Source organism: Sebastes umbrosus, chromosome 11 (assembly GCF_015220745.1).
Source record: "Sebastes umbrosus isolate fSebUmb1 chromosome 11, fSebUmb1.pri, whole genome shotgun sequence".
Lineage (NCBI taxonomy): Eukaryota > Metazoa > Chordata > Actinopteri > Perciformes > Sebastidae > Sebastes > Sebastes umbrosus.
In genome coordinates this window covers 18,949,831-18,961,336 of record NC_051279.1, presented here as the reverse complement: position 1 = coordinate 18,961,336, position 11,506 = coordinate 18,949,831, and the positions used below count along the sequence as shown (strand labels likewise).

At 36.9% G+C, this 11,506-nt stretch overlaps 1 protein-coding gene across 2 annotated transcripts; it reads left to right on the top strand.

The window, feature by feature from the left end:
- The first annotated feature begins 988 nt into the window (after positions 1–988).
- twist1b (twist family bHLH transcription factor 1b) lies at positions 989–2,940 on the top strand. Of its 2 annotated transcripts, none has more exons than XM_037784049.1 (2): positions 989–1,565; positions 2,411–2,940. In XM_037784049.1, the coding sequence occupies exons 1-2, from the start codon at positions 1,137–1,139 to the stop codon at positions 2,483–2,485; spliced, it is 504 nt and encodes a 167-aa protein (XP_037639977.1). In that variant the 5' UTR covers positions 989–1,136; the 3' UTR covers positions 2,486–2,940. The 2 variants fall into 2 exon arrangements, with proteins under 2 accessions (XP_037639977.1, XP_037639975.1); XM_037784047.1 differs by having other exon boundaries at positions 989–1,686.
- Positions 2,941–11,506: the final 8,566 nt, after the last annotated feature.

The following is an 11,506-nucleotide window of genomic DNA, read 5'->3' as shown; positions in this document are numbered from 1 at the left end:
TATCTAATAAAAATCATATATTTTTTGGCTGATTAAAATTTGATGTATGTGTGTGTATGTATGTGTATGTATGTGTGTATGTATATGTATATGTGTATGTATGTATGTATGTATGTATATATATATATGGATAAAGGATATGTGTGTATGTATTTTACCAGGAATATTTCAAACGAAACATGGGAAGGACCCCTGATTTGTCTTTGTGTTCAACTCTTCGGCTTAACTCCTGCGCTTGTTTTATGCATGTCAGTACCCTAGATGATACGGTGTACTGTCCTAGACCTCTAACAATTTATCATGATTTATGTTTATTTATTTTATTTTATTTATTTATCTATTTATTTATATTTATTTTTGTACACTTGTTTTTTTTGAGTGCCCTCTGGGTATTGTCATGGCTGGGATATCTATCAGTCCAAACATGTTTGTGCAATGGATTGTCCGAGTTGTATTAACAAAATTCAGAAAAAGAAAAATAATCATATATTTTGGTTGTTTTTGTAATAATCAACTTTTTTTTTTATTTAAATAGTGTAATGATGTGAAATAACGTTAACTTTTCCAACTCTGACTTTAGTATTAGGAGTGATTCTAGTTCATTGGATGCACAGACCAGAAGCAATTGATATAAAGTGGCAATTTAAATTAAATGTGCCTGTTTTTTTAATGTGATTTCAACCATAATGAGACAAGTTATTATTCCCCTTGCTTATGTGAACTTATTTAAACGAAAACATCTAATAAAAATCATATATTCTGGTTGTTTTTGTAATAATAAACTTATTTAAATGGTGTAATTTAGTGAAATAAAGTTATCTTTTCCAACTCTGACTTTAGTATTAGGAGTGATCCTGATAGTTCATTGGATGCTCCCACCCCTCAGCTGCACGTACTTCATCTCCTTAACCAATCCAGTCCCTCCCCAAAAAAAAGTTTACTCCATGCAGCCTATAAGAACAGCCTAAGTTTCTCAAGTATTAGAAGTAGAAGACTTGTCCTCCCAGGATCTCCCATCATCTATGGATACTTTGGTGTCCTTCAAAAAGCCACACAGACCTACAGGTGGACCAATTTCCTTGACTTCATGAGAGGGGGAATCACTTTTTGGACACTTTCTGGCCACCCTTGTGGAGATGTCTGAGGAAAACCTGGGAGAAGAGTCGTCGAGCAGCTCTCCTCCTGTCTCTCCTGTGGACAGCCTGAGCAACAACAGCGAGGAAGAAGAAGAAGAAGAGTTGGACAGACAGCCTAAGAGGTGTGGGAGAAAGAGGAGACCGAGCAGGAAGAACGGGGAGGACTCAGACACCCCTGGGAAAAGAGGCAAGAAGTCCAGCAGCAGCAGCCCACAGTCCTTCGAGGAGCTCCAGTCTCAGCGCGTCATGGCCAACGTCCGAGAGAGACAGAGGACGCAGTCTCTCAACGAGGCGTTCACGTCTCTGCGGAAAATTATCCCCACTTTGCCTTCAGACAAACTCAGCAAAATACAGACCCTTAAACTCGCAGCCAGATACATCGACTTCCTCTACCAGGTGCTGCAGAGCGACGAGCTGGACTCCAAAATGGCAAGTTGTAGTTATGTGGCTCACGAGAGGCTGAGCTACGCCTTCTCTGTGTGGAGGATGGAGGGCGCTTGGTCCATGTCAACATCTCACTAACATCTGGAGAAATTTTGACCCCTAAATGGTACGATTCATTTTCCAGCTAAAAAAATGCATGAGCCCTAAAAATGTGGGGGGGGAAAAAGAAAAAAAAAACACTAGAAAATGTTCTTTTATGGGTTATTACTTTTAAGCAGCTGATCCATATAGTCCAGTGTTGGTCATGTATGGTTTTTCTTTTGTTCATTTTCCCCTTATGATGATGGGCCTTGAGGCTAAATGGTTGTGGAAGATTGTGTATGAATGTGAAATTTATATGTGTTTGGAAAATGTTATTAGTGTATAGTATGTATGTGATAAATTACTTGATTTCGGTCCCCATGGGAAGACTATAGCTGGTGCCATTGGTATCAGCTAATGGGGTTCCTTTTTAAATAATCAAATAAATAAATTCTTGTCTGAGTCATTGTTTTGGCAAGATAACTTTACTTTTTTTATTTTTTTATTTTTTAAAAACGACTATGCATGTAATTGCATTTTAGACCACTTCTTTGTTTTCAGGTATATTAATGTTACTAATCATAGTGCCACCTCACTCACGAGATTATTAATCTCAATGAGTACTAACTGGTTAAATAAAGGTTAAATAATAAAATAAATTAGATGACAGCAGAGACTAAAAACACTATCAGCTAATGGGGATCCTTTTTTTAAATAAATTAAATAAATGGCTGGTCTAATGCAACCCAAATTATGTTACTTCTCTCTGCACAGTTTGGTGATATAAATGCTTTGTCTTAACCCTACAGGTGACTGCTGAATCTACTTATCTGACGGGACAAATCTGGAGTCCAATGCTGGATACATGGGATCACTCTATTTAAAACCAAAGACGACAGAAAAAGAAGCTCATTACGCAGCAGAGGCCTGCAGACGCGCGTAAAAGCTCCATAACACTCTGGTGCGTTTTCATGTTGTTGACGACGAATGTTGAAAATATCATGTGGTTTTTCTAAAAACAAAAAGGGAAAAGACATTTTTTTTTTTTTTTTTAAATGCATGTCTTCGGACTTCTTTCTGTGGAGATCAAAGTGCATTATTGAAGCAGTTGTGAGACTGTCAACTGGTGGTGTAGCTCACATTATAGGCTAAGACTGTGTGGATCTAACCTGTGCAACAAAAAAAAAATATTTTCAGAATACATTTATTTATTTATTGGTGAAACGTGTTACTTTGAGGAATTGTCTGAAATACAAATGCATTCCTATTTTTTATTATCGTTTTTTTTTTGTAAATGTTTGTATATTTTTTTGCATTAAAAAAAATGACGATTAAAGTGTTTGACTTTCTTTTTTTATGTTAAGAATTAACAAATTAATCTTACAATTAAGACAAAATACACTGGAATTTGGTATAGGCAACATATATGAAATGAAACATCTTTCATGCATGCATCACGTGGACTGTACTTCACATCAGATTTAATGACAAAAGCTTCCAGTACATCGCCAGTCACTTGGGAAAACAGATGGAGTTATTATTGGCTCGAGTGGAGGCGGTGGAGAAACATGCAGCTATTTTTTATATATACATTGTTACACATCCAAAAAAAAAGGAACAAAGAAAAATACATTTTTCTCGTCATTTATAACTATTTAAGACACATTTAAAAGTGAGAAAAAAAGTTTTATTGCTGCAAAAAAAACAAGAGTCAGTCTGTATAAACGAGGTTAAAATTCCATTTTAATTAAAATTTGAAAAGCCTCATGAAGTCTCCAGTTTCTCTCTCACTCTCTCTTTTTCCTGGATTTGTTTACAGTTGGATTAAGGAGCTGAGACTCACCATTATAAGTAAATAAGTTACACTGGGGTCATGTCAACCTGCTAGTGGGCCCATATAGGCTACAGTCTCTCTTCTGCCTGCAGCTCAACATAAACAGAAAAGTAGTGCACAGGATTTTAGAACTTTCTTCATACTGTTTTATTGCAGCAAAACAATATAAATCTTTCTCTCTCTATATATATATCCATGATGATAAAAAACAAACAATTGAATGGGATTATTTTGTAGGAAACTGGCAATAATCTCTTGTGATTTTGCAGATAAAAAGTCAGTAAATAAATCTTTCATACTGTGATTGATGTCAGTGATGTGGGAAAGTGTTTCTCATGCACTGTCCAAAATCAAAGTGTGTGCCCCTTTTTGAAGGTGTGTAATTGGCTTGCGAGGCATGTATGGAATTCCCAGATGTCTATGAAATTTAAGGAGGCCGTGAAGGTATAGCCCTGTGTAGGTCTGTACACACACACACACACACACACACACACATAGAGGCATATATATTCACACTGGAATGCTTCACACACACACACAGCCGAGATCAATAAACACAACGTTTCACTGCAGTACTAGATAAATAATCAGGGTTTACAATAAATAATATCTATCATAAAAAAAGCTGAAGTTTGTTCTTTTTTTTATTTATTTATTTCCAGCCCTGATGCAATGCAATAGGCTTAAATAAGTTCCCTCTGCACCCTTTTTTTTTGCAGCAGAGAGGAGTTGGCAATTGACACGATGCAGAGGCACAGAATGAAACCTATTTAGAACAGATGTTAGTATTTTTAAAAAAAGTCACGTGAAACGAGCAGATGTTCAGACTGAGCAGAGAGTCGCCGTGCAGCAGAGCAGCATTACTCTGCAGAGAGAGAGAGCTAAGAGGAGCTTTGCTTTTCCACACAGACACCAAGTGAGCTGTGAGTCTGTAGTGCTGCATTCAGATCACTTTGATTAACATGGATTATTATTAATAATAATAATAATAATAATAAAAAAGGGGCCACCTGCAGGGAGGAACATGGAGCAGACTGACCGAGCTGAGACAAAGGTAGGCTGGAAGAAAAGAAGGTAGACAGTCTGACTGTGATGTGGAGTTACTGTGATTATTTGGCTGTAAAACGATGCGTAAAGATCAGGATGTTTTTCCAAAGCTTCTAACTTTAACAGGCCTACTGCAGCCGTCGACATTTCAGGCTGTGTGTGTGTGTGCGTGTGCGGGTGTGTCTATGTGTGTGTGTGTGTGTGTGTGTTAGGGAGGAGGGGGAGTAACTGAGAAACGCACGAGAATTTATCATCCAGCAATTAGGAGAAAAACAGAAATGCATGACACATATAAACCCCCTGACTAAGCCTATATACGAGAACTGTTGTGTCAGACGACGACCAAGAGTTGAATAATAATAACTAGACTAAATTGACTGCACTATCAAATTACATTTTAGTTTTTTTCTCCATTTCTCTAATTATCTGAGTAACATATATCCATGTTTCCAAATGATTCATTTGCTCTGAATGTTATTTTATTATAAAAAAAAACTATAACTTCTGCGATTTTAATTACATGTTATTAAACAACCTCTATTATTATTATGTTAAATTAATTAATGCATTTGGTTCTTGACATTGGTTGTAATCATGGGCCCCTAATTATAAAAAAAAGTAATTATAACATTTTTATAGACAGTTTCTTTTTTTTCATAATAAAAGCTCAAAGTTTTGTAACCAAATATGGCAGTGCATTCACGTGCATCAGCGGCTGACAAGTTACATACCACGTCAGAGAGGTTATTCATAAATTACATGACAATAGCATATTTATTATTCATTATTATTGCGTCCAGATTTTTTTAATTATGTCAAGTTTTAGTACAGTTTATACTTGTATTTATTTTTTTGCATTTATAAAAATCTTTAATTAGTTTTTTTTTTTTTTAAATGAAACTTCCTGGAAAAAAAGCCTGATAATTAATGCAATAGAGAGTTAGAATAAATGTAACAATATATACACTCAAGATGACTTAAGTTTGTTTCATGTTTTTGCATTAAAACGTTTATTTCTGAGCTCAACAGGTGCAGACTTTACGGCCAGTCCCACAATTTTAAGTGGAATTCCAGATTTTCCATTTTGAGTCTCAGTCAGAAATGAAAGGTCCTCTGGTTGGTAACCAAACTTTTTCAGGTCCACACTTGGTTTCATCCATACCTTTAACAGGGCCTTAGAAAGTGAATATTAAAGGAGTCAGGAGTAGATAAGATCAGAGGACAGGACTGCACTGGAGGCAAGGAAACATAGGAGGCTAAACAGAAACAAACATACCTCCTGCATCTGGAGTCTGCTGATCATTGAATACATTAACATCTAGAAAGCAGCTCTTTGTTGAGAGGGCATTTTATTTGATACACACATGGAAACTCAGAACAGTTGTTGTCCACAATAAAGACTTTAAGTAGCCACATTGTGTACCACTGACTCCACACCGTTTCTTTTAATAGGTGAATAATGAAAGCCATTAAAGTTGGAAAATCAGACTTTTTGGTGCATTAATCACTGTTGTGGCTGAGAAAAAAAAGGAGCCGCAAACAAAATGAAAGAGAAAATGAATTTGAAGAAATATTTTGTTGAAAATATGATACAAATTAAAAAAGAAATATGATTATGTGTGCATCTCTGCGCATATGGCAGCTCTGAGTACCTGTTAAAGGTCCCCTGACCTTTACTGCTGTTGAAAATAAGCAGCTACCACCAGCTGTGTGACAGCACCATGAGATCAGGCATCAAATTATGAAAGCATAAGGATGGAATTTCATATTTCCGCCCCCTTTTATCATCTTTTCACTGCAGGAGGAATATGATAATGACACATCTGATAGTTGTTTAAACATTTCAAACTGAAACAGCAAAACAACCGAAAATCATAGTGCATCGTCAGAGATTATTTGTCACCAGATTTGTGCAGCGAGATGAATCTGTTTTATTGTGAATTATAATGTAACTGTAGATGTAAAAACTTCAAGTTTAGGAGGAGAATCATCTCTTAAATCAAAAACATGCAAGCATGGATGCCTTTTATGCACAAGCACAGGTGTGTTTCTGAGAATTCACTGCACACTGAGTTGGAGACCCACTTTATAGAAAATGCAACCAAATGTGCAGAACTCTAACTTCTGCAATCAAATGAGGCTCAATTGGCAATAAACATTTTAACAAATTTCAAAAGTTCAGAAGGTTTCGCTGTGTCCTTTTTTCATCATCAATTCAAAAATGGATCTACTGAAATCACAGATTACACTCTTATTAATCAACTGTTGGTTCTAGAGAGTTGTCAACTGATAACACTGTGAAAATACATGGGAATCTAACTTTCAGGAGTATTTTAATGCCTGTTTATTGTGTTGTTTCTGTTTTGCTGAGTGTGTTCATGTGAATGTTTCTTGTTCTCAAGTCTCTCTTGGAAAAGAGATGTTAATCTCAATGAGACTGCCTGATTAAATAAAGATTAAATTAAATAAATGAAAATTCCAGCGAATATAAAACATTGTCTTTACATAAATCAGTTTGATCCAAGGTAGGCTCTAATATTATATCGCTAACCTGGCATCGAGAAGGGAAGATACTTCATGCCGAAAAACATTTCTGTGCAGGTTCAGCAGCATTTGATGTTTAAATAGCGCAGACACCTGTGCTGCACTTACTTGATTTATGTAAACATATGAGGACAGAAATATGAGAGGGGTGATTGGTAATTTGGCTTCTAAAGTATTTGGTAAAATGGTTGACTGAAAGTTTCAAAATGTTGTTGATTTACTGCTCATGCTTTCAGACAACCTCAACCTGCATTTTTTTAATCTCTCATTTTCCAAAAGACAAAGAAAACTTGTTTTGATCATGTATTTTTGCATTTAAGAATGAACTTGCAGAAAGAAGACTAAAAACTTTAATGATGACTGAAATGTCTCCATTCTTTTAGAGAAACATTCATTTGCAAAGATTTTCATCCTGAGATCATAAAACAACATAAAGCTTTTGTCTAAAAGCTGTATGGCCCTTGAGGTAAATGATCGATGTCAAAGTTACAATGTTGAAGCATTATTTCTTGAGATATTTGGATAAAAGTGGACACACGCTACGGAGGAATTGTACGCCTTTGGACATTTGAGAAAATGCTAAATAGATGCTTGTGTAAATCTGGTTGAAGGCTTGTGGACACACACCATGTTTAAAATGCCAAATTACAGATTTCAACTGAAAATGTGAAGCCATAACAGGTCAGCGTTTCATCACAGCAAAAAAAGGCACACTGGTCGTGAAGAATGACGCCACGGTTTAGGCATGCGGTGTGATCGTATCCAGGACCAGAGATGTCCTTTGATACACGTCCAAAGGGCACAGTCTAAAACGTGTGCACCTTGTGTTTAACCTTGTGTTGCGTGTGATGTGTGCCACCCAGGCTGTGCAGACGAGACACGGATCAGTGTGCTTTAGGGGAACGCACAATGATGTCACAAGACAGGAAAAGGCTTGGCACCTTTTTGGAATTGGCCGGATCCCCATTGGCTCAGCAGAAACGCTGGAATAATAAACAGGCAATCAGAAGGCAGCGTGAGCGTACACAAAGGCATTGCAAAACTTTGCAGATAATAAAAGCAGATTTTTCACCGGAGGGGGATGATTATTTGTGTTCTTCAGTTGTCCATAAATAGAGGGCCTCTCACAGGAAGTATAAACATACAGACGGAGTGGAGGGCAGTCGCAGTCCAACGCAGTGATTTCAAACATTCCTGTTTATGTTCAATCAAGACGGAGTATATAACTGTAGCCCCAGTTTGAGCATGAAATACAAAGGATTATTTTCTGAGGGGAAAGAGAAAAAGAATACCTCACTATAGAATGTAAACTGTTTGATGAGTGTTTCACTCATTATGGAAACTGAACCACACGTTTAGTAAAGCTTTTAAAGCATCAGTTCTCGGAGTAAATGTCCCAACACACTGTGAAAAGTTAAATCTATTATATATATTCAATATCATCCTCTTATAATAAACATATGTGTGTAAAAGTTAACCCCAAAGTAACTTCTTCCTGGATGTGAACAAAGGCAGAGCACAATTTGTCCCTTATTGAGTGAAACATGCAGTCCTTGTTGTGTATGGCTCGGAGGTTAATGGGGCTCTAATGATGCAGCGTCTCTGCTCATGTCCCCGAGGGCGTTCCACCACTCCCCGGGTATTAATCCCATTGCCTTCATTAACCTGCTGGCCCACCGGTCCCACCAACGCTGAATACCGGGACTCTAATGTCACGCTGATAACTGATGTGTTGTTACCTAGAGTCACAATGATCTCCTTATTCCCTCTGAAACCAACTTAAATGCTTTATTCTCATCCAATTTAGTGAATTCTTAGTGGGCATTATGTGGATGTATAGGGAGAATTGACCATTGCTGCAAAATCTTGTTCTAATACAGACTGTTAGTCAGTTTAGTTGGATAAAAACAAACATGCACAACAAACCAACTCCTCATAATTTGTAATGAATAATATATTTAGTGATGCATTAAAAAACTAAATGAAAACTGGCTATTGAGGGTCAGAATGATGCCAAGCCAAAACTGTAACTTTAATTATTGGACTTTTGCTGTGAAGAATCCATTCAAATGCGTCCCTCCTGCCTGTCGTTGAAATCGAAGAGGCAATTTGTTTCTTCAATTTTGTAAATAAAGTTCCGAGGATTTTTACTGTTAAGTGGCTTTAAAAAAAAAAAAAGCTATAATAACACAGAAATTGTGCTAAAAATCAAATATTACATCAAACAAACTGATTTATTGAATTGCTAACTGGGAAAAAAAGGATGTTGAACTTCTTATGGAGAATAAATAAGTGAATACAATTTGTAATCTGGACAACCAGCTGTGACGCACAGCACATAGAGTGAATGTGACATTTTATTCTCTAATTTACGAACATTAATCATCTTTTCAACTGTTGCCATAGTCACTGAGCAATAAACAGGATACATTTTCATAAGTGTTGCTTTAGGCCAGTTCTCACCTGGCTTTAATGTTCTGTATAAATCGTGACTCATCATGTATTTCCTCACATCCCAGCAGGAGCATCGATGCAGGACGCTGACTCTTCACACGTGGCATCAGGATCCTGGATGGATCCAGTCCACCGACAGACGAGCCACCTGGACAGATGACCAAGAAAATGACATCAACAACAACATCAACAACAAACAACAACTTGAAAAACAAGTTTGTTTGCTTTTTGATAAAATCAGCCAAGATTACTTTTATGGATGTTAATTATTAAAAGCATTTTGTCTGTTTTTTTTTGGTATTTCGCTGATAACTTGTGCTGTAATTGTGAAAAAGAATCATGTTAATGTAGTAGTTTAATAAAGTATTATGACTGCAACTTGTCTAAATATGTGTATCTAAAAACTACACATATTCAAAATGCTCATATTTACATATGAAATGAACGCTTCCCTCTGCATAAAAGTGGAAAAACTACAAGTTTAATAGCCTGAGGAGTTTTGATAGTTATAATAAACTATTATAACAGTGAAGACTGTGAGAGCCCATTGAGAACGCAGTGCTAATCTCAGTGTAAGACAACATAAACTTCATCTTATCTCCTCTATCTCCATGTCATCAGGCTGCTGGCTTTGTCCTCCACAACAGAGGGCCGGCTGTTTGTGACCTTAGTGCTAAATCAAGTTCAAAGAGGACCACTGGTGTTTGGCAGATAGTTTTACATGAGGGCAGTGGGAGAACAGTGTGTTTGGTCAACCCCTGGCTCCCCCTTTGATTCGCAGCTCTCGGTGACCTCTGGCAGAGCGACACCACTTAAGGCCCTTCATTCAGCCAGACTGGTCAGTCTGATAAGATCTGCTCGGTGATAACTCACTTGACTTTCAATCTCTTTTAATTTTTTTTTATTTGGCATTTTTATGCCTTTTTATATGCACAATTGCACTTCAAGAAAATCTTTCACATAGAGAAGTCCCACTCTAGTGAAAGACAGAAATCAGATCAGAAATGTTAACGTGAGCGGTTGGATTCCTGAGCAGTAAGCCCACTTAAGTCCACTCTGTCACTGAAAAACACTTTCACCACTACCTGTCTGGATTTAGAGTATATGAATGGTAGTAAATTCACAGACAGACTAACAGAATAGATTTTTTTTTGCTCCAAATAGAGAGTATGGGAGTTTAATTTATATCTGCAACATCAACGACTGCATGAATGTATGAAATGGTCTCGTGCATGACTTCAGTGGTTGGCATGTGTTTCTTGTGTATTCATCCAAAGTATATAAAACAGGAAATAAAGTTTAAATCACTCGTGCAATGAATTAAATCCCTGTTTATCATTTGAATGATTTGATGCAGGTGATTGGCAGTCGTTCCCTTTTTTTTTTTAATATCTGAACAAGATGTCAGAGGCGTAGTTGTGAAAAGCAGCAGCTTAGTCTGGGCCGTGTTCTGCTGCTTTTGAACCAAACAGTCTGGTACCAGCGTACATTATCCAAAGGGCAAAGAAATACACGTGGCACATTAACTCTCCACGGACGACGTCTGAACGCGACTGGAAACCTCATCAGGAAAAACAGCGCTGTGTTTATTTTGTGTTACGAGTGTATTATCACATTTTAAGAATGAATAATGTATTGTGATTAGACTGCTGTTTTTTTAGGACCAAACTCAAAAGCGTTAATAAAATATTTCTCTGAAGCAGCAGAACTGCTCATTATTTCACAACGCATGCAGTTTCCTGCACTTTTTATTGGGCAAAGAATATGTAGAATTCAGTTTTAATGGTGCACAGAAAGAAAAAAAGTGCAGTGAGATGTACAGGTAATGGTACGAAGAGGCTCTTTACTGTAACCTTGACGAAATACTGCAGAAAGTTAGAGTTTCGACTGTCCTTGGGAACATGAGTAATTCAAGAAATATTTAACAAAAGAAATGCCTGCCAAAGTATGGGTTATGTTGGAGTGAGTCACCTTTTCTCGCACACGCATAAGTTTGCTCTGCCGTGTTCATGTTATGTGTTATTTT

Coding starts and splice junctions, on each gene's coding strand:
- twist1b (XM_037784047.1), top strand. CDS start 1,137: ATGTCTGAGGAAAACCTGGGAGAAGAGTCGTCGAGCAGCTCTCCTCCT.